The 24,914-nt window shown below is 32.7% G+C and overlaps 1 protein-coding gene across 43 annotated transcripts in view; it reads left to right on the forward strand.

The window, feature by feature from the left end:
- The window catches only part of LOC105761687 (putative disease resistance protein RGA1), an 87,207-nt gene that overhangs the window by 40,500 nt on the left and 21,793 nt on the right, over nt 1–24,914 (forward strand). For 7 of the 43 annotated variants that reach the window (XR_008190998.1, XR_008191021.1, XR_008191019.1 and 4 more), the window contains 2 exons: nt 596–638; nt 8,385–8,529. The exons of 9 other annotated variants lie outside the window; for them this stretch is intronic. Coding sequence is in view for 1 of the 34 variants with exons in the window: in XM_052623991.1 (XP_052479951.1) it covers nt 201–203 (3 nt within the window). In the remaining 33 variants the exon portion in view is untranslated. 27 more of the 43 variants (XR_008190999.1, XR_008191001.1, XR_008191016.1 and 24 more) reach the window with 12 other exon arrangements.

Here is a 24,914-nt window from a genome sequence, read left to right on the forward strand (position 1 = left end):
ATCTTTGTTATTTATTTATTTTGATGACCTTATCTTTTTTTTGAAGAAAAATAAGAGTGGTATATTGAATCTCCAAGTCAGGGGTCTGGATGCCATTTTTCATTGAAGTTGGATACTGTTAACTTCCTTGTTAAAATCCCTTTGTTTTAATCCTACTTTTTACTTATCATCTTTCATAGTATTTTTGGTGATTTGTGCAGTAAGGCATTGGAGAAAGGCATTAGTCAACTTCAATCATTTTATATGCATAAAAAGAGGTACTAATTTATCTATTTGCTTTTTACTTTTAAATCATAATAATAACTTGACAATTGCTTCTAATAATTTAATTCTAAAAAATCATTGATGTGGAGAGAGAGGCCTATGAAGCCTTCAAAATGGTTGTACTATATGCTCTGCTTTCTTCATTTAAGTACTTACCTATCACATCTTTATATATATTTATATTTTCTCTTAATATATGCCAGCTGATTACTATCTTAGATGGTACCTGTGATATTGACAGGCTTTTGGAGGTATTCAAATTCATAATATTTATTGATGTAGGGTACTCTTTTAGCTGTTTGGAGTTCCAGCCAAGTTTGTTATTTTGAAGGTCCAAACAGGAAAAAAAGGAAGATGCTTCAGAATATTTGGTGGTGAGGTTGAAGTTGAGATTGCATCAAGTGTTAGAGGGGTTGGGCTTAAATCATTTCTTTGTACTATGAAGTTCATAGTGTATTCATCTTTGGGTAAGGCGCCGCAGATGTAGGACTAGTTTTGAACTGTGTAAACATCTTAATTGTGCTCTTTGTTTTCCTTGTTGCATAATACGTGTCAACTCAGAAAAAACACATTTATGTTTTTTTAGTGTTCGAAACAGCATTCAAATGCAGGGATGCACAATTGATGATGAGACAACCATTTTTTTAGACAGTATTCCAAGACTATGTTCAATTATGATGCTTGGATTAGGACTCTTCCAAAAGATGTCGGTTTCCTGGCTGTTTATATGTATGACTTGTGTGTTGATGCTTATGTTGGCACACATCAAACTACAAGTTGAATAACACATCTTGTATTATGTTGGCTAGACTCAACTTCATTTTTGTCTGCTGCGCTCTTCCTCTTTAATTGCTGAGAAAAATCAGCAATATTTCAGAATAGTTCCAATGGCAGGCAAAATTACAAGGTCCCTTAGTATTAGTATTTGTGCATGGTTATATCAAGATTAACAACCAACTGAAATGAAGAAAAGAGCATAAGTTTAAGAAATGCATATGTAGGAGAGCTTGGATAAGAAAGCCTACTGTTAGTCATAAGAACCATCAGAAATGCTTCACTACGTGATTCAAAAGTTAATTCAGAAAGGCCAAAACTCAAAGAGATAAATGGCATGACAAAATCAAGTAAAGTAACTAGTAATTCACTTGTTATCGTGTTGAAGACAATAAGAAAAAGAACATAATATACGAACATAATTTTGCCTGACAAACTAGCAGTCATATTCTACATAAGGGGGAAACTATAGTGATAGACATTATGGATGTCAACTGAATCATTTTTCAAACATCCATCAAAGGCAAAACATTTATTTTATAAAAATATATTGAAATTTGTTAATGCTATTAATTTATTACCTGTACTATTAAAATTGATCAAATAAAGTTAAATTATAACAAATTCAAGGTTTATTTTATAAAAATATATTGAAATTTGTTAATTCTATTAATGTTAAATCTGTTACAATTTAACCTTATTTAGTTCTTTTAGTAGTATTGGGATAAAATTGGTCCATTTAATAATAGAGGGACTAATTTTAAACTTTCCAAATATTTTAACCCTTATATAAGCTAAAATAATTTTTTTAAATTAATCAAATACACTTGTCTATAATTTGGTTAGGGTACAATTTTTAATTTGGTTAGCTAAAATATTATTTAAAATGTTTTAAAATGTTTTCAAAATATTAGTAAAAATTGTTAACACCGATCTTAATTTTCCTTATTTATTCACCTTTGAAAACTACATGGTTTCCATTAATCTGTTTTCACCGGCCTCAAAAAATTGACAATAGGAGATTGCAAGGAGGTTGATTTAGAGGGCATGCAATAAGTAACTGCAAGGAGCTGGAGTTATCTGCACCTAACTTCCAAATATTCCAAGATCATATAAGCCTGCGCTCTCTAACGCTGGCAAAGATTCCAAAGTGTCGCCATCTTCCGGAGTGGCTTCAACATCGAACAAATCTTCCAAGGCTTATTCTCTCTGATTTCCCTAATTTAACATCGCTTCCGGACGAGAACCAGTTTGGAAGAGTTCTTTATGAAACGAATTCCTCAGTTGGAGGAAAGATATCGAAAGGGGATTGGTGCCGATTGGCATAATATTGCTCAGATCGCTACAGGTTGGTATATTGACTCTCCAACTACAGCCTCTTTTGCCAAAATAGAACAAGCTTTTGGTGCAATTTCTTTATTTATCATTTTATTTGGCTAGTTTGTGCAGTAAGCATCGAAGACTTTTAGTGAAACGAATTTGGCAATTTCAAGAATTCAAACGCAGAAAAAAAAAGTGGTAATCTAGCTAATTGCTTTACGCTTTTAAATTATATTAATCTCACCATCGCAATGATCTGATGAAATCCATATGTGTATACACATTTGAAATTGCAGCTTACACCAAATACCAACAAGGAATGACAGGTAATTCATGCCACTCATTTATTTTCTATTTGATTCCATAAAACAAAATTGAATAATTTAGATGTAGTGTGAAGCATTTTGGTGGTTCATATCTATCATTTCATAGCTTCTAATACTTTAATTCTAAAAAATCTTTATTGGTACCCAATGGGCATTTTCCAAAATGCTTGCATGCCAGCCTTCAATATGCTTCTACTTCATGCTCTGCTTTGTTCATTTTCCTAATTTAAATCTTAATCATATGTACATACAATTTTATGTTTTATCTTGAAATTTTTAATCTTTTTACCCTTCATTTTTGTTAGCTTTTGGCTCTATTCTTCGGCGGAGCATAGCATGCAATACAAAAAGCAGAGATCATACTTTCTACCCTCATTTGTTTATCTGCCCACATATTCGATTGGCATGTATTTTTCTGAAAGGCATTTGACAACTTCAAGAATTTAGATGCAGAAAAATAGGTGGTAATTACTTAATTGCTTTACATTTTTAAAATCATAATAATCTCATAATTTCAAATGATCTAATATAACCTCGTAACTAAGCTGCTTCTTTTTCAGCATGAGTTCAATGGAAGAGCCAAAAACCAGGACATGCATTCTTCATCAGCTGATCTGTCCATGGCATTGTGCTCCCATGAAATCCTCCTCTCTATGCACATTTGTTCTTTCTTTTTCTTTTTTTCTTTGTTGAAGACTCAATCTGTATGCATTCTTCATCATCTGATCTTGGAGCTTGTATAAATTGATGATTTGTGGACTTAAAGGAACATTTAGTTAGTAACTATTAGTTGAGTGCCACCTTATGAGTGTTGATTTTCACTAAGTTGGAAGAGTGTTTACTTAATTGTACAAAGGTGAGGTTGCACCAAGTTTGGAGAGTTGGGCATAAATAATTTCATTGTACTGTAAAGTTTATAGCGATTTTATCTCTAGACAAAGCTCACAAATGTAGGATGAGTTCTGAACTACGTAAACATCTTGGTTGTGTTCTTTATTCTCCTTTATTTTTACTTTTGTGTGTGCCATCTTAAAAAAAAATACAATTTTCTCTTTCGGGGTTTCAAATAATAATCCAACACATGGAAACACAACTAACTATCAGGCAATCTTGTGTACATTATGTAAGACTATCATTTAATGAAAACGTTTCAGTACCTAATGATTGGTTGAATGTTTAGCATAGCTCCCATCAGTTACCAAATGTTGAGGATACAAATATGGATGCCCTGCAACAACTGCATTTTAGCTTATTACAAAACAACTAAACCTAGATCCAATGTCTTCTTTATCTTCCATTAACTTTTGTATTTTAGGAATTTTGTTTTCGTTGAAACGGAAAATTTTGGGTAAAATTAATATTATATGAATAAAGTTAGTTTAGTTCAACAACTCAAGCAAGGGGAGAAAAGATGTCTATATATGTTCAATTTGAACCTTGTGAGCTATTTTCAATTAAACTAAAGTAAAGTCCACTAACCCCATTGAAAAATTTTGACTTTATAGATTCAAAGCTCGGCTCAGAACAATCGATAAAATTCAATTTTACTTTTATTTCAGATTGATAAATCCTGGATCGTGCTCCAGTAAAAACGAAACTGTGAACTATATTCAAAGATGTAAAGAAGGGGAGGTGCTATCTTTTAAAGTAGATTTTGAAAAAGTAGACAACTGTGTGGAGTGACAATTTCTTGACTTGGTTATGAATAAAATAGCTTTGTACATTCATTGTCAAACTTTAATATATAATCATCCTTATAAAATTAATTTAGTCCTTAAACTTGTATTATTTTTCAAATCGAAAGAGGTACGCCTTTTCTTCTCAACCTCAAACCAATTTGCTTATGGTCTCAAAATGGGTCGGAAAATGAAGGCCATTAAGGCGAGATTAGCTTCAATTGAAAGTGAGGCCAACACTTTTCGCTTCATTCCGCGTGATCGCCCCGCGGAAACCTCTTTCATGACTAAAAGGAGGCAGCAAACGCACTCTTTTGAGCTTGAAGATGACATAATAGGGAGGGATGATGATAAAGCAGCTCTTCTAAAACTCGTGTTGGAGTTTCAAAGTGAAGAGAATGTTTATATCATTCCAATTGTGGGGTTTGGAGGGTTAGGGAAGACTGCTTTGGCCCAACTTGTCTATAATCATGAAATGGTCAAAAATCATTTTGACTTAACGATGTTTGCGTGCGTTTCAGATGATTTTGATGTGAAAGTTATTGTAGCAAACATTATCAAATCTGTCACTCATCAAGCACCAGATCAAAATCTTGAAATGGATCAATTGCAAAAACAACTTCGAGATAAAATTGATGGGAAAAAATATTTGATTGTTTTGGATGACATTTGGAATGAGGACCCAGAAAAGTGGTCTAGGCTAAAGAAGTTATTGATGGGTGGGGCTAAAGGGAGTAGGATAATAGTAACTACTCGATCTCTAAGGGTAGCGGAGATAACTAATAAGTGTCAATCCCGTGTTTTGAAATTGAAAGGCTTGTCTGATGATGATGCTTGGTCTTTGTTCAAAAAGATAGCATTTGAGCAAGGATATGCAGACTCAACAAATTCAGCCTTTGTGGAAGTAGGGAGACAGATTTCGGAAAGGTGTGGTGGGGTTCCCTTAGCCATAAGGACGATAGCTGGTACATTATCTTTGAAGAAAACTGCAAATGAGTGGCATTCTTTCAAAGAAAATGAACTAGCTAAAATATCACAAATTGAAGGAGAACTTCTACCTATACTGAAATTGAGTTATGATCATCTCCCGTCTCATTTGAAGCATTGCTTTGCTTATTGCCGATTGTATCCAAAAGATAACAAAATTAAAGTACAAGCGCTTGTTCAATTTTGGATTGCATAGGGTTTCATAAAGCAATGAATCAAAGTCAATCTCTGGAGGAGATCGGGTTTGGGTATTTTAAAGATTTAGTTGAAAGAAGTTTCTTTCAAGATGTACAAGGAGAAAGATATTTATGGGAAGGGCTAACATGTAAAATGCATGATCTAGCTGAATCAGTAGCAGGGATGGAGAGTAGTATTGTAGATTCAAATAAAATTGCAAGTGATGTTGGTGAAAAATGTCGCCACATATCAATTAAACCTTCATTATTTCCTTTGTTTAAGGGAAAGAAGTTGCGAACCTTGTTACATTTTCAAGACAGAATAAGTGAAGATTTCAGCTATGAAACTTGGGATTTGATAATTGCAAATTGTAGATGCTTGTGTGTATTGAAATTGAATTCTATATGTATTCAAAAGATTTCACCCTCCATTTGTAAGTTAAAACATTTGAGGTACCTTGATCTTTCTTATAATCGCGATCTTAAGATTCTCCCAAAGAGTATTTGCAAGATTCAGAATTTGCTAGCGCTGAAACTTGACTGGTGTACTTGGCTTAAAGAATTGCCAAAGAAGATTGAAAAATTGGTGAATCTTACCCATCTTGCGTGTTATTCTTGTCATAGTTTAACTCATATGCCACGTGGAATAGGGAAGCTGGCTTCACTTGAGACGTTAAGCATGTCTGTAGTGGATAAAGATGGGTCCCATGGCGGTGCAGATCTAAGTGAATTGAGATTGCTTAACAACTTAAGGGGACATCTACAAATAACAAATTTGGGATTCGTAAAAAATGCAAAAGAGAAGTTTAAGGCTGCTAATTTGAAAGAGAAGCAACATTTGAGCTCGTTGGCTTTAGAATGGTATGATGATGGTGGTGGTGGTGGTGATGATAAATCACTTGAAGACCTCCAACCCCATCCTAATCTCAAGGAGCTCTGCATTCGAGGATGGAGGGGTGATGCCAAGTTTCCAAGTTGGCTTCCTTTGCTCACAAATCTCGTTTATATGACAATAGATGGGGTTAATTTCAAACAAATCCAGTCCTTTGCGCAATTTCCTTGTCTTAAAGGGCTGGAGATACATGATTGTACGAAGCTGGAGTACATGGATGATAATAGCCCAAAAGGAAGTCAAGGAGAACCACAATCATTCTTCCCATCACTTAAGCATCTTTCGCTCGGGGACTGTCCGAATATGAAGAGTTGGTGGAGGACGACAAAACCAATCGATGATGATTCCAACGAGGATGACACAACAGTTATGGGAACATCAACCATGGCATTTCCTTGTCTTTCCTCTTTAACAATTCAAAATTGCCCTTTGACTTTAATGCCACTGTATCCATCACTCGATGGTAAGCTAGAGTTGAGGAATTCCAGTTCAAGGCCGTTAAAGCAGACATTGAAGATGAAAATCACTAGTATGTCCCCATCAACTTCAACCTCTTCTCTGCCTCTCTCCAAATTGAAATCTTTCTATGTACACAACATTGAGGGGTTGGACACTCACACGCTAGATGAGTGCCTGCAACATCTCATCAGCCTCAAAACATTAACAATAGAGGATTGCAAGGAGGTTGATTTAGAGGCCATGCAATGGGAACCCCTTAAGAATCTCTCTCATTTGGAGATTGATAATATTCCAAAGCTGGTGTCTCTCCCCATTTGGCTTCAACATCTTGTTCAATTGAAAACATTAAAAATTCATAATTGCAATGGATTGAGGTCACTGCTTCCTGTGTTCCAACACCTCACTTTCCTTGAACGGTTTGAAGTAAAGGACTGCAAGGAGCTGGAGTTATCTGGAGCTGGCATCCAAATATTCCTAGATCATACAAGCCTACGCTCTCTATGGCTGCAAAATATTCCAAAGTGTCGGCATCTTCCGGAGTTGCTTCAACATCTAACAAATCTGCAAGGGCTTTATCTCATTAATTTGCCCAATTTAACATCTCTTCCGGACGAGATGCGTTGCCTGACCAGTTTGTAGTATTTACAAATAGGAGAAATTCCTCAGTTGGAGGAAAGATGTCGGAAGGACATCGGCGCTGATTGGCAAAAGATTGCTCACATCCCCAACATTCGGTTGGATCAGGTTGGTCTGTCTTTGTTATTTATTTATTTATCTTTTTTTGAAGAAAAATAAGAGTTGTATATTGAATCTCCAAGTCAGGGGTCCGATGCCATTTTTCATTGAAGTTGTATACTATTAATTTCCTTGTTAAAATCCCTATGTTTTAATCCTACTTTTTACTTATCATCTTTCATAATATTTTTGGTGATTTGTGCAGTAAGGCATTGGAGAAAGGCATTAGTGAACTTCAATCATTTTATATGCATAAAAAGAGGTGCTAATTTATCTATTTTCTTTTTACTTTTAAATCATAATAATAACTTGACAATTGCTTCTAATAATTTAATTCTAAAAAATCATTGATGTGGAAAGAGAGGCCTATGAAGCCTTCAAAATGGTTGTACTATATGCTCTGCTTTCTTCATTTAAGCACTTACCTATCATATCTTTATATATATTTATGTTTTCTCTTAATATATGCCAACTGATTACTATCTTAGATGGTACCTGTGCTATTGACAAGCTTTTGGAGGTATTCAAATTGATAATATTCATTGATGCAGGGCACTCTTTTAGCTGTTTAGAATTCCAGCCAAATTTGTTACTGAAGGTCCAAACAGGAAGAAAAGGAAGATGCTTCGGAATATTTGGTGGTGAGGTTGAAGTTGATAAAATGTTTCATTATTTATATATCAACAGCATTATACCAAACACACATATGTGCAAATATAAGGCTGATAATAATGGGATTTGTAACATATTCTATGTTGGGATTTATAATTTTCAGGTTCATTGATGCTTTTGGAAGAGTCGTTGTTCAAGCATGACAATTGCCAGACATATTGCCTTTGAAAATTTATGATTCCACTTTACATGGAGCTTATTAAGAGCTTGATTCATAGTAGGAAAACCATTTGAGTGTTGAATGTGAATTTTCACTTGCATAGCTAGAATGAGTTGGGAGAGAATTTACTTAATTGTACAAAAGTGAGATTGCGTTAAGTGTTTGAGGGGTTGAGGTTAAATCATTTCTTTGTACTATGAAGTTCATAGTGTATTCATCTTGTGGTTGCAATTTCTTTATGAAGTTCATAGTGTATTCATCTTGAGGTTGCAATTTCTTTATCTCTCTGATTTGTCCAATTTAAGATCGCTTCCGAGATGACCAGTTTGGAATCTTTACATATCCTCAACTCAAAATGATCATTGACCACTTTATTGACAAACTGTGCCAATGTAGTCATCCCTAACCCTCCAAACTCCACAATCGGAATCACATAAACATTCTCTTCACTTTGGAACTCTAATATGTGTTCTAGAAAAGCTGCTTTATCATCTTCCCTCCCTATTATTTCATCTTTACTCATAAAAGAGTGTGTTCGCTGCCTCTTCTTAGTTATGAAAGAGGTTTTAATGGGACGGTCACACTCTACCAAGTTGAACATCCTGGCCTTAATTTGATGACCCATTTTGGCACCATAAGCAAATTGGTTTGAGCTTGAAAAGAAAAGGCATACTTCTTTCATTAGCTTGTTCCTGCTCAGTAGATCTTTCTGCAAAGCTTCAGTAGAAAAATCATCGAGCCAATCATCGGCATCATAAAATGCATCTTTCAACTTTTCAAGCCAATCTTTGACAAGAGTGCTGGTCATGGATTGTTCTTCGGCATCAAGAAGCGCAGCTTTGATTGTGGAGATGGTGCTTTTGACGTCCTCGAGGTCATCTTTGAAATGCCATGACAAAATCAAGTAAAATAACTAGTAACTCACTTGTTTTCGTGTTGAAAACAGTAAGAAAAAGGAATATAATATACGAAGACCGATAAACTAGCAGTCATATTACGCATAAGATGGAAACTGTAGTGATAGACATTATGAAAATCAACTGAATCATTTCTCAAACATCCATCAAAGATAAAACATCAAAAGAACTAACAACAATCAACCTTTCTTCATATAGAGCACCAATTTAAACCGAGAATGGAGTAGCATGACATAATCTTCCTCTCTTACCAAAGCATTTAAACTACCATACTATGAATTGCAATTATATTAGATCACTAGATCTTTGCCTCATCAGCATTCTGAGAAAGTTTTATAGTACTCTAACTTAGTCTTCTCGAATTAAGGCATAAAAATGTTGAAGTCATCAAGTTTTGGGCGTTGGATGAGGCCAGCATTCATTCAATTTCAACTTAGTACAGCAAACGAGCACTTTAATCTACCAAAACTCCACTACATCATCAAATACGGAAATACCTCACAGTTTAAAATACAGGCATCACAATTTCACTGCAGAAACAAATAATGCTACTAATAATTTATCCCCTAAGAAACTTAGCCACCATGAAAAGTTCTGTTTATGAACAGATCAAACGATCACACACACAAAAAATTAAGCAAATGGCATTAAGCGTTTAAGTGAGAATACAATTCTCACCAAAATTGAAATAATATACTACTAATTACATGATAGCCACCATTTTCAGAAGAGAATTTTTGAACTCACTAGATATCTCACAACATAAGTGCATGTATTTATTTATTTAGTCCATGTATTTAAATATTGTTTCATTTTAATTAAATTAGCATTTTTAAACAGCCTTTTAGAAATATTTCATTTACAATTTTTAATTTAAATAATTTCAATACCTAAGTCAACGAACCGATTTAGCATTAAGTCATTGATTTCACTGCTATGTTGGGTGGATATCATTGATTTTTGTTAAATACGGAACGCCCTTCTAAAAATTAAAAAATTTAAAAATTCTCTCATTAAAAATAAAATCTTTATTTTTATTCAGTAAATTATCAGTATTTCATTCTAAAATATATACAATACAATAATATGTGATTTATCAAAATTCTCATTTTTCAATCGAATCATGATTAAATATTAAATTGAATTCGTATTTTTAAAATTTAAGACAACACGCGTTTAATGGGATATCGATTTTGGGCGCCACGAGGGTGTTAATACCTTCTTTGTGCATAACAGACTCCCGAACTCTAATTTTCTTTGGATTTTGACGCAGACCTAAAATCGACTTTTTTTAAAGAGAATTTTAAAAATAAATTTTCTTTTAAAAAGAGAATTTAGTAGGTGTCTGATCTCACTTAGAAAAAGGACCGGTGGCGACTCGTCTCTTTTTAAGTAAAATTGAGACCTTTTCCGAATTTTCAATAATCGTCAACCCAAGATTTCCTTTCGTAACGACCTTAACTAACTCGCAAAAATTTTAGGTCGCTACTATTATATTAATCCAATGTGAAAATAAATATAGGTATTCATTTCTTTAATGCGTATAATTATATCAAGATCAAAGTTTTATATATATATGAACCGAATTCAAGTTTCATGTAGATAATTGCACCAAATCAAAATTCATGTATCAAATTATACAATTGAACCAAAACTAAGGTATAAATTTGATATTTAACCCTAATAATAAACAAATAAAAACTTCAACCCTTTCCTAATAAATATATGTACATCTAAAAGAAACATAAAATGCTACTACTCTGAGTAATATAATTACAGCGCCATCCAAAATTGAAATTTCTGCACAACTTTTGATTTCTTTATTCACTGCATCATCAACACACGTATCCAATAAACAAATATATGTTAATAATAAATAAAATGCTACTACTCTTAATAATATAATTGCAGCGCCATCCAGAATTGAAATTTCTGCATAACTTTTGATTTCTTTATTCATTGCATCATCAGCACGCATATATTGAAAACTAACCCAAAGAGACACAACCCCCAAAACAAACACCAAAACGAAGCCAAAACATCAAAGGGGTAGCCAAACCAACGCCATTTTATATGGTTATTGCATTAATTGTTTGAATTCAAATCATACGATAGGAGTTTCAACTACATCTATTTATAGGTTAAAAAAAATTTAATTCTAATCAATCTCAAATATATTATGCTAATAAATGCTAAACATATATATTATATTAATAAATATTAAATTTTCTAAAAAATATTTTTTTTACTTGACTTACCAACAATCTCTTAAAATTTAGATTATACAACCCTAATACTCCAAACATGTTTATTCAAACTCTTTTTCCAACATGACATGGAACAAAAGAATGAAACAAAATTTCCAAAATAAACAAATAAAATCATCAACCCACTTACAATAAACAAATAAATGTAGAATAAAATAATTAAAATGTTACTACCACTAACAACAAATATTAACACGCTCAGCTACATCAACGATACCAATAATTAATAATAAGACTCATAACACATTTAGAGAATTTTGTGTTTACGTTTTTAGGGTTCTTTGTTTTCGTGTTTTCGGGGTTTAGTTTTTATCTCCATCTTTTATGCTCTTCGTTCTTTTACCATTATAGTAAAATTATATTTGTTCGTGGTTTTTAATCCTCTTTAAAGGGATTTTTCCACGTTAAATTTATGTGTTCAATTTCTCAATTTATTCCGCTATTTTATTTACTTATTGCTTAATTGGATTGATCCTAACAATTAAGTAGTATCAGAGTTAATTTAATTTTCATAGATCAGCCCATTCAGATATGACAGCAACAATGTTTGAAGTCATCGAGGTTATCTTTGAAATTCCACCATACTCCAACCTGAGAGGGAGCTCGCGAGATCAACTTAGTAATGAGCTCTCCAGCAATATCGAAAGCAATGCTTCAGCCATTGATGGCACGCAAAAAGTGTTTGATTATTGCAGGAGGAAGAGTGAAATGATTCGAACAAGATGAAAATACAAGCGTTAATACATACATACATCACCCGTAGAGTCAATATTGTATTTTAAAGATGTCACCATCCACCCACTAAGTAATAATTAAATAAAAAGTTACTAATTTTTTATTAAAAACTTTGTTAACGGACGGCCTTTCTTTATAAATTTTCTGCAGCTTTCAATGTATTTTTCTTGAATAGCACCACATGACATGATGCTATATATGAATAAAGAACGACAAGTTGGGCAGAATTATCAATTGCAACATTATTGTATATATTTTTTAAAGGGTAAAAGTGAGATTGGCCCACTCTTTTTTAAAGGGTGATGATTTTTTTTTCTTTATTATTGGAAAATTTGCCCTCTTTTATTCATACTTGTTTATCACTTCTCTCTTCCATGCGCAATCCTATTTCCATATTTTTTAAATTTTATTTATACTTTTATTTCATATATTTTCATTAGTAGCTAAATAAATAATCCAGTAGACAGCTGTGAGATCTAAATTTATACTTAAAAACTTTTATTTCGGTATTTGTTGTTTCTCTGATTTAGGAGATAGATATTGGCATCTCACAAAGTTGTGTTGACACAATGTTAAAAATAGCTCATTGATTCGGTGTTGATAGACGTACAATTGGAAGTACCGGATTGAGCATTTGTCGTATTTGATCTTCCGAAGAACACATTAGCGTGTCCAACTAAGAAGTTAGCAATCGGATCTAAACGACTCACGTAATTGACGTTGTTGGTTCGAGATGGACCCTTTTAGCTCACAAGGCTACCAGAGAGCTAAATCGTGGATGCGTGTTTTGTGGTTGTTCGTTCGATAAGGATTAATTGTTGGGCGTTCTCGTAATTAATTTACATATGGAAGGGTTAGTGGTCTGAGGCATCCTCGATCACTATAACTGGCTTATCGGTTGAAGGAGAAGACTTGTTATCGTGCATTGGTTTGAAATTGGAACAAAATCGAGCTTAAAGCTTGAATTCCATCATATTAGTTTATTTAATTTAATTTCCTTTTTGCTTATTTTTATCTTTATTATTTTTACTTTTATTACATTAGAATTTTTCTTTTTATTTTTGCACAGACAGTCACACCTCGTGGGCAGGATAGGAATCTAGACGTGCAACTTGGTTGAAGCAAACAACAAATGTTGATATCTCAATTTCTGTGGATTGACCCTACTCCTTATATTATTTTTTACATCATTTTTAATGAATTTGACACTCATTAGAATATTGTATGGAACACTGAAAAATATAAATGTGTTTAAGCTCTCTCGAACATGCCTCCAAGAGTCCGTCAACAGCATAGATTCCATCTAGTACTCAGTTGGGCATATATATTATACAAGTACTCTTGAATATAGTTACACCATTTATATCAGATCCATTGGAAATTAGAAGGAAATTGATGACATTTATTACCATATTCGTTTTGTTGGAATATGTGGGCGGATAAACAAATCATGGTAGAAAGGATGGTCCCTGCTTCTTGTACTGTACGCTACATTCTGCTGAAGAAGAGAGCCAAAATCTAACGGAAAAGTATGGTGAATTTACTTATTTTAACAACTCAAGATGCTAAATTTGGGGTTTTGTTTGAAGCAGAACTATGCCCCTCCCCTTCTTTTATGTATCAACCTTTAGCCTCCAACCTCTATTGAATTTACTTACTTGGCGAGGACATTGCACGCTCTAGAAGGTTTTAGTGAGAAAAACAGTCTCATTGCAGGTTAAATTTTTTAAGAAAATCTTTTATGTCCAGTTTGGTGCAATAAAATTAAGTGATATTAGTTTAATTCGATTGCATTTTTTTATCCATCCATTATAATTTAGTTTAGTTCGATTTTTTATTATAAAATTTTATAATTATTTTAATAAAATTAACTTTATTTTACTGCTTTTAATTATCATTTGACAAATTTTCAAAGTTATTTTCATAGATATTTTAAAATTTTTTAAGTAAATAAAAATAATCAAATACTTTTATATAATATTTTTAAAATATATATATATATATATATTTATTTTCACTATTTTTCAATATAAAAGATTTTTATGTTATAAAAAATTATTTATAAGTTAAATAAAGAATAGAATTTTGTTCGGTTTCGGATAATTGTGATTTTTAATTTGTATTCCATAAACCGTCTAAACACCTTGATTTGGATCGATTTTCAATTATTTTATTTTATTTACTCAACCCTACTCACGGGAGGAAAATGATCATACAAAGGAGCACTAACATGTTTAATAGAAGCTAAACAAATTATATTTAGGCTCTCTTTATATAGACAATAAGATTATAGCTCTAATGAGATCGAAAACATATATAACAATAATAAGATTAGAAACTATTCCACACCATCTTGAATTTTAGCACTAAAAGATACCAAAAAGAAAAGAAGAAAAGAGAAGAAAAACAACTATTTTTTGCCATAATGATTCTTTTGGTCTCTAACTTTACGGAAAAAGTTATTTCAACTTATCATTTAATTTTTCGTTTCTTTTAGTTCTTAAACTTGTAATTTTTGTTAAATCACTCCAAAATGAGTGAAAATTTAACGTCTGTTGATTTTACTGATGTGACATACACGCGGATTTCCATGTATATGCCACATAAGCAATTAATTATTTTTTAAAATTTTAAAACATTTAAAAAATATTTTAAACATTAAAAAAATTAAAAAATAATAAGAAAATATTTTTTGATATTTTTAAAATAATTAATTGCTAATGTGACATACTGTGGTAATCCACCTATATGTCATGTCAACAAAGTTAACAAACGTTAACTTTTTACCCATTTTGGATGGTTTGACAAAAAATGTAAGTTCAAAGACTAAAAAGAAGGAAAATAAATAAAGAGCTAAAATAATTCTTTTATAAAGTTGGAATGCCAAAAAGTTATTATACTTTTATTTTTCAAAATAATAAAATTTCAATTAAAAACACTTTAAACATAAGTGCATCTGCATTTGCTTCGTGATTGTTCTTTCTATAAATTCACGATAATCATGTTAAACAAGTAATTTAGTGAGGTTAAGTATTGTAACAGTGAGATTAAAGTTAATTGTAGAATATGTATTTGAATTCAAATGTAAATATTGTTAGTACAAAACTCCGGTGAGAAAAATCTCAAACACACGAACAGAACTCGAACAAAAAAAGAAGAAAAAGGACAATGCTCCAAGGTGTGTATTAAGCCACTATCTTTAAGGTTATATTCGCCCCCACCTATCTTTGATGTGCAAATGAGTTCCAAGCAAATTAACCTCGAGGATACAATGAAGCCAATGACTATTTGCGTTTTGCACTGACGAGAATAGTCCACTACGCACTAATCAATGTATATCAAAAACTCAATTTCTACAAAGAATTTCTGCAGTAATACTTTATAGAATAATCTAATAATATTAGAAAATGAAGGAAGGAAAGAAAGAATATTTGAAATTTTTTGGTATGTTTTCCAAATGAAATCTCATTCCTATTTATAGGAATTTTCATGTCTCTTCATAGAGACATCTTTCATCAATAGGTGTCTTTCCAATAATAATGTCTTAAAAATAAACACATAATTATTCATTTATAACTATTCAAATAATATTATTTAAATAGTTATAACTCTTTTCAAAAATCAAATAATATAATCTTTTGATTAATTATACCCATTCATTTATAGTTATTGGAACACTATAAATATTTGAAAATGCTCCAACAATCTCCCCCATTTTCAAAATATTTTAGATTTTGATATTCTTGGAAATCAATTTGCATAAATGAATGTATCTTACAATTGAACCTTCACTTAGTGAATATATGTTAAAGTTAATAAAAAATGCACGGTAGACAAAGCTTTGAACCAACTATTCCATTTGATTAACTGAACACATCTCGTACAATGATTTCAACATCGGCCAATGCATAGTATCTAGAGACACTATTATGGCCATATGTCTGTGTCCTCTTTTCATGAGTGCTGTCAGAGTCAAACCCTTAAGCTCCTAGAAGCGGCCGCACTTCCACTCACATAGGTAGATCCCATCAAGAGTGTTCCCGTAATTATAACACTCTAACATATTTCTGTTATGGGTCCATTAAGAGTACATTATTCATCCTTTCCTTATCATTATGGATACCTAGCACTTTAATCTTAGGATGGATTTATTTATAGTGCTAACAGTCACATACTAATGATGTACTTTGTCTCATTGAACTCAAGACTTGACGTTATACCAAGCATTGATTTGAGTTTCCATCATGGGTGACTCTAATTAATGGGCTTGAGTTCCATCCCTTTTGAGGTCCTTTTTATTATATCTCTAGCAAGACTTTTTGTCAAAGGATCTGCCAAATTTTCACTTGACCTCACATAATTAATAGTGATCACTCCATCAGAGATTAATTATCGGACATAACTATGTCTTAATCCAATGTGTCTAGACTTTCCATTATATACTTGGCTATATGCCTTTGCTAGAGTAGCCTCACTATCACAACGTATAGAAATAGGTGAAATTTGCTTAGGCCATAAAGGTACATTATAAAGAAAATTTCTTAACCATTCTGCTTCTTTAGATGCAGCAGCTAATGCAATAAATTCTGCTGCCATGGTGGAATCAGTAATACATGTTTGTTTCTTGGAACCCCAAGAAATGGCTTATCTACCAAGAATGAAGATCCATCCACTAGTAGATGCATGATCTTCCAAACTTGTAATCTAACTAGCATCCGAATAACCTTCTAAAACTGGAGGATATCTGTTATAACACAATCCATAGTTAATAGTTTTCTTTAAGTACTTAAGTACTCTATTCAAAGCTTGCTAATGCAAACTACTTGGATTACTTGTGTACCTACTCAATTTTCCAACAACATATGAAATATCTGGTCTTGTACAAGTCATTATGTACATAAGACAACCAATTAGACTTGCATATTTCAATTGATCAATTTTCCTACTAGCATTAGATACTAATTTTATTTGAGGATCCATGGGTGTAGATGCTGGTATACAGTTGAAAAGATCAAACTTTTTAAGCACATTTTCAATGTAATGTGATTGTGATAAAGCTATAGTGCTTTCATCTCGGGTTATTTTAATCCCAAGAATAACATCTGCTACACTCATATCCTTCATAGCAAAGTTGTTTGACAAGAATTTCTTTGTGTTTTCTATTTGTTCCAAATCCGTGCAAAAAATGAGCATGTCATCTACATATAAGCAAATTATGACACCTTTTCCATTTTCAAATTTGCTATATATGCACTTATCAGATTCATTTATTTTATAGCCATTAGCTAAAACAACCTTGTCAAACTTTTGGTGCCATTGTTTTGGTGCTTGTTTAAGCCCATATAAAGATTTAACAAGCTTACATACCTTATGCTCTTGTCCTGGAACAATAAATCCTTCCTGTTACTCCATGTACACTTCCTCTTCTAATTCACCATTTAAAAATACAATTTTAACATCCATTTGGTGAAAAACTAAATTATATATAGAGGTAAGTGATATTAAGAGTCTAATTGTAGCAATTCTTGCTACTGGAGCATAGGTATCAAAGTAATCAATACATTGATTTTGTATAAAACCTTTGGCTACCAACCTTGCTTTAAATTTATCAATGGTTCCATCAACCTTCATTTTCTTTTTGAAGATCCATTTACAACCTATTAGTTTGGAACCTGGTGAAAGATCAACTAAGATCCAAGTTTGATTTCCCATTATTGAATCCATCTCATCATTTATTGCTTCTTTCCAAAAAGCAGAGTCTTGAGATTTCATTGCCTCTTCAAATGTAATAGGATCAGATTCTGTATTATAACAATAAGGTATCTTATTGCATATACTTTCACCTTTTCCTTTTACAAGAAACATAATAAAATTTGGTCCAAAATCTTTGACATTTTTAATTCTCTTACTTCTTCTTAATTCTTGACAAGATTCATTATTATTATCAATTTGTTCCAATGGAATCTCATTCTCATTTGAAGAATGAATCAATTGTTGTGGTGTAATTGTCTTGATATAGAATTAAATCTATTTTCATCAAAAATAGCATATCTTGATTCAATAACATTATTAATTGAAATTGAATCATTTGGTTCAATTACCATGAACCTATATGCCTTGCTATTATGTGCATAACCTATAAATATGCATTCAATTCCTCTTTCACCTAACTTTTTACGTTTAGGTGTTGGAACTTTTACAATAGCTCTACAACCCAAAACCTTCAAATAATTAAGGTTTGGTTTCATTTTCTTCCATGGTTCATAGGGGGTTATTTTAGTTTCCTTATTAGGAACTTTATTCAATATATGACAAGTTGTTAGAACAGTTTCGCCCTAAAACCTTGTCCAATACCTGAATATGATAACATTGAATTTACCATTTCAGTTAAGATTCTATTTTTCCTTTCAGCTACACCATTTTGTTGTGGTGTGTAAGGGGCTAAAACTTGATGGACAATTCCAGTGGATTCAAAATAACTTGGATTATAATATTCTTCACCTCTATCTAATCTTAAGCACTTGATAAATGACTCACACTGAAGTTCAACTTCAGATTTATAAACTTTAAATTTATTAAGCGCTTCATCTATTGAATGCAATAAATATACATAACAATATCTAGAACAATCATCAATAAAAGTAACAAAATATTTCTTTCCACCTAATGTAGGAGTATTATGCATGTCACATAAATCACTATGTATCAAATCAAGCAATTTTGTTTTCCTTTTAACCTTAGGGAAAGGGTTTCTTGTAATTTTAGTCAACATACATGTATTGCATTTTTCAATGTTATTATTAAAATAGGAATTAAATCTAACTTATACATGTCATTCAATTTTCTATAATTCAAATGACCTAATCTATAATGCCACAAACAAAAAAATTCAACCATATAAGTAGAAATAGTATTTTTATTTTTATTAATAATATTGAGTTTGAACATGCTCTCATACATATACCCTTTCCCCACAAAAATTCGTCCCTTAGACAAAATAAACTTATCTGCCTCAAAAACAAGTTTGAAACCAAACTTATTCAACAGACTTCCAGACACTAAATTATTTCAAACTTCTGGTACATAATATACATCATTTAAGGTTAAAACCTTTCCAGAAGTGAATTGTAGTTCAACAGACTCTTTGCCTTTGATTGCTGCGGTGGAAGAATTTCTCATGTACAAGACATTGTCATTTTTTCATTGTGTGAACTTTGTGAACATGCTTTTGTCTTTGCACACATGTTTGGTTGCTCCGGTATCAATCCACCATGTACTTTCATGTTGTGCCATATTAATTTCAGATATCATTGCAACGAATTTTTCGTTATTATCAGCCTTAAAAGATGATTTCTTCTTTAAAAATCGACATTCATTCTTGAAATGTTCGGGCTTTCCACAATGATAGCATGAGCCCTTTTGTTTCTTTTTGAACTTTGGTGCTCTATCAGTCTGTTTAAACTTTCTCTTGAATGGTTTAGTAGTCTGTACTTCCTCCGTAACATGCACTTTGGCAATTTCTGAATTTAGGTTTTGATCTTGTTTTCTATACTCTTCTTCAATACGAAGATGATTTGCCAAAGCCTCAAGAGATATTTCCTCTTTCTTATGTTTTAGACTTCTTTTAAAGTCTTTCCAAGATGGAGGAAGTTTGTCTATTATGGAGGATACAACAATCATTTCATCCATTTTCATACCATATTGCTTGAATTGATTCAACATCTTTTCAATATCACGAAATTGTTCCATAATAGAATGACCATCAACCATTTGATAATTATTGAAATGACTGACAAGAAATTTCTTACTTGTACCATCTTCGGTCATGTATCTTGTCTCCAATTTGTCCCATAATTCTTTAGCGGTGACCTCGTTTTGGTAGGTGTCAAACAAACCATCAGATAAACCATTCAATATGTGGCCCATGCACATGTAGTCAGCATTGTCCCATTTTTATCTTTCTCAAGTTGCAACAACAGATTGGTTTTCATTCTCTTCAGGTCTTAGAGTATCCAAAACATAAGCAATCTTCAAAGTTGATAATAAGAAGTGCATATTTTTCTACCATCGTCGAAAATTACAACCATCAAACCGATCAAGTTTAACAAAGTTGGAAGCCAACTCCCTTAGTGTTCCACTTTCATGTGTTGTGGTAGTCATCATGAATTATAACCTTAAAATTGTTAGTACAAAACTCCAGTGAGAAAAATCTCGAACACACAAACAGAACTCGAACAGAAAAAGAAGAAAAATGACAATGCTCCAAGGCGTGTATCAAGCCACTATCTTTAAGGTTATATTCACCCCCACCTATATTCGGTGTGCAAATGAGTTTCAAGCAAATTAACCTCGAGGATACAATGAAGCCAATGACTATTTGCGTTTTGCACTGACGAGAATAGTCCACCAAGCATTAAGCAATGTATATCAAAAACTCAATTTCTACAAAGAATTTCTGCAGTAATACTTTATAGAATAATCTAATAATATTAGAAAATGAAGGAAGGAAAGAAAGAATATTTAGAATTTTTTGGTACGTTTTCCAAATGAAATCCCATTTCTACTTATAGAAATTTTCATGTCTCTTCAGCAATAGGTGTCTTTCTGAATAATAATGTCTTAAAAATAAACACATAATTATTCATTTATATCTATTCAAATAATATTATTTAAATAGTTATAACTCTTTTTCAAAAAATCAAATAATGTAATCTTTTGATTAATTACACCAATTCATTTATAGTTATTGGAACACTATAAATATTTGAAAATGTTCCAACAAATATACCGATAAAATGAGAATAAAAAATCACTATTAAAGCAGAATTAGATGCCCTCATTGATGGTTTTCGGCATGCTCAATTTTTTGAAGCCGATAATGTCATTTTTGAAGCAGATTGTGCTAGCATTATCAACCGCTTTAGTTTTCACAAAGAGGACATAACGACCCTTGATCACTGCATCAATGAGCTCACAAGATGCTTGATTCTTTTGTTTCCGCCGAGGTCAAATGGGTGAAACGTGGTTGTAACAAATTAGTCGATCTCTTTGTAATTGGGCTCTTTCTAAGTGTTGTAATTTATCTTTTGGGATGAATTATCCTAGCGATATCCATAACATTGTAATTTATGATGCAACTTAAAATGAGGTAGTACCTTTGGGTCCTTTTTTTATAAAAAACAAAATCACTATTAAATATATTAAGTTAAAATACATGTATATGTAAAATAAATAATTAAGAATATATTTAAAAATAAAATATCTTAAATAATCAAACCAAAAGCATCCAACTCACAATAAACAATTTTATGTGTAATAAAATAATTAAATAGATATGAGCATTGGAAGCAATCTTCATAAGGGTATAAGTAATGATTTTTCCTTCAATTCCAATAAAATACATTCCCATGGAGCTGACATAAACCCAATATCTCTCCACATATTGTGTGGAAAACGAAATTTATTTTTCTTTTATAGGCAACGGTAGCCGAGCTAAAAAAAATTTTAGTCGGAATTAAATTATATATTTTTATAGTAGTATATCTTTATAATTTTTAAAGAGTTAAATTAATTTTTTATAAATTTTTAGAGGATTAAATTATAATTTTATCATTATTAATTTAAAATTTTATAAATTATAAAAGGTTTAAATTAAAAATTTACCATTTTAAGAGTCTCTACCAAGCTTTGCCAATGATAGGTAACTTGACAAGAATGACCATCCAAACTATAACAAAATATATTGGGATATGCCAAATCAACCTCTTACATTTTACTTTGACATATTGCATAGACAAATAATTATATTAATGAATCTCTTAAAATTACTTTTTATTTAATTATACTACTTGCTGGGTGGATGGTAACATCTATAAATATACTTCAGTCTCCGCGTGTATGGATCCACATCTGTGTTTCATCTTGTTGGAATCATTCTCATATTAGTCCTCCTCTTTCACGAATCAAACACTTTTTGCATTGATTTCAGTTTGAACCAACAATGGCCGAAGCAATTGCTTTCGACATTGCCGCAGAGCTCATTATTAAGTTGAGCTCTCGTGCTCTCTCTCAAGTTGGGCTGTGGTGGAATCTAAAACATGACATCCACGACCTCAAACGCACTGTCTGTCAAATCAAAGCTGTGCTTCTTGACGCAGAAGAGAAATCGGTGACCGACAATCTCGTCAAAGTTTGGCTTGAAGAGCTGAAAGATGTACTTTATGATGCCGACGACTTGCTCGATGATTTCTCTACTGAAGCTTTGCGGAAAGATGTATCGGGTGGGAACAAGCTGACGAAAGAGGTACGCCTTTTCTTCTCAACCTCAAACCAATTTGCTTATGGTCTCAAAATGGGTCGGAAAATGAAGGCCATTAAGGCGAGATTAGCTTCAATTGAAAGCGAGACCAACACTTTTGGCTTCATTCCGCGTGATCGCCCCGCGGAAACCTCTTTCATGACTAAAAGGAGGCAGCAAACGCACTCTTTTGAGCGTGAAGATGACATAATAGGGAGGGATGATGATAAAGCAGCTCTTCTAAAACTCGTGTTGGAGTTTCAAAGTGAAGAGAATGTTTATATCATTCCAATTGTGGGGTTTGGAGGGTTAGGGAAGACTGCTTTGGCCCAACTTGTCTATAACCATGAAATGGTCAAAAATCATTTTGACTTAACGATGTTTGCGTGTGTTTCAGATGATTTTGATGTGAAAGCTATTGTAGCAAACATTATCAAATCTGTGACTCATCATGCACCTGATCAAAATCTTGAAATGGATCAATTGCAAAAACAACTTCGAGATAAAATTGATGGGAAAAAATATTTGCTTGTTTTGGATGACATTTGGAATGAGGACCCAGAAAAGTGGTCTAGGCTAAAGAAGTTATTGGTGGGTGGGGCTAAAGGGAGTAGGATAATAGTAACTACTCGATCTCTAAGGGTAGCGGAGATAACTAATAAATGTCAATCCCATGTTTTGAAATTGAAAGGCTTGTCTGATGATGATGCTTGGTCTTTGTTCAAAAAGATAGCATTTGAGCAAGGACATGCAGACTCAACAAATTCAGCCTTTGTGGAAGTAGGGAGACAGATTTCGGAAAGGTGTGGTGGGGTTCCCTTAGCCATAAGGACGATAGCTGGTACATTATCTTTGAAGAAAACTGCAAATGAGTGGCATTCTTTCAAAGAAAATGAACTTGCTACAATTTCACAAATTGAAGGAGAAATTCTACCTATACTGAAATTGAGTTATGATCATCTCCCGTCTCATTTGAAGCATTGCTTTGCTTATTGCCGATTGTATCCAAAAGATTACAAAATTAAAGTACAAGCGCTTGTTCAATTTTGGATTGCACAGGGTTTCATAAAGCAATTGAATCAAAGTCAATCTCTCGAGGAGATCGGGTTTGGGTATTTTAAAGCTTTAGTCGAAAGAAGTTTCTTTCAAGATATAGAAGGAGACTTGATGGAAGAAATGAGATGTAAAATGCATGATTTAACGCATGATCTAGCTGAATCAGTAGCAGGGATGGAGAGTAGTATTGTAGATTCAAATAAAATTGCAAGCGATGTTGGTGAAAAATGTCGCCACATATCAATTAAACCTTCATTAATTCCTTTGTTTAAGGGAAAGAAGTTGCGAACCTTGTTACATTTTGAAGACAAAATAAGTCTAGATTTCAGCTATGAAACTTGGGATTTGATAATTGCAAATTGTAGAAGCTTGCGTGTATTGAAATTGGATTCTATAGGTATTCAAAAGATTTCACGCTCCATTTGTAAGTTGAAACATTTGAGGTACCTTGATCTTTCTTATAATAGCGGTCTTGAGATTCTCCCAAAGAGTATTTGCAAGATTCAGAATTTGCTAGCGCTGAAACTTGATGAGTGTTGCAGGCTTCAAGAATTGCCAAAGAAGATTGAAAAATTGGTGAATCTTACCCATCTCGCGTGTTATTCTTGTCGTAGTTTAACTCATATGCCACGTGGAATAGGGAAGCTGACTTCACTTGAGACGTTAAGCATGTTTGTAGTGGATAAAGATGGGTCCCATGGCGGTGCAGATCTAAGTGAATTGAGACTGCTTAACAACTTAAGGGGACGTCTACAAATAACAAAATTGGGATCCGTAAAAAATGCAAAAGAGAAGTTTAAGGCTGCTAATTTGAAAGAGAAGCAACATTTGAGATCGTTGGAATTAGCATGGGCCTGTGGTAATGGTGATGATGAGAAGTCACTTGAAGACCTCCAGCCCCATCCTAATCTCAAGGAGCTCTGTATTGTAGGATGGAGAGGTGATGCCAAGTTTCCAAGTTGGCTTTCTTTGCTCACAAATCTCGTTTATATGAGAATATATCGGGGTAATTTCAAACAAATCCCATCCTTTGCGCAATTTCCTTGTCTTAAAGGGCTGGAGATACATGGTTGTACTAAGCTGGAGTACATGGATGATAATAGCCCAAAAGGAAGTCAAGGAGAACCACAATCATTCTTCCCATCACTTAAGCATCTTTGGCTCTGGGACTGTCCGAATATGAAGAGTTGGTGGAGGATGA

The sequence above is a fragment of the Gossypium raimondii genome, chromosome 11 (genome assembly GCF_025698545.1).
Source record: "Gossypium raimondii isolate GPD5lz chromosome 11, ASM2569854v1, whole genome shotgun sequence".
NCBI lineage: Eukaryota > Viridiplantae > Streptophyta > Magnoliopsida > Malvales > Malvaceae > Gossypium > Gossypium raimondii.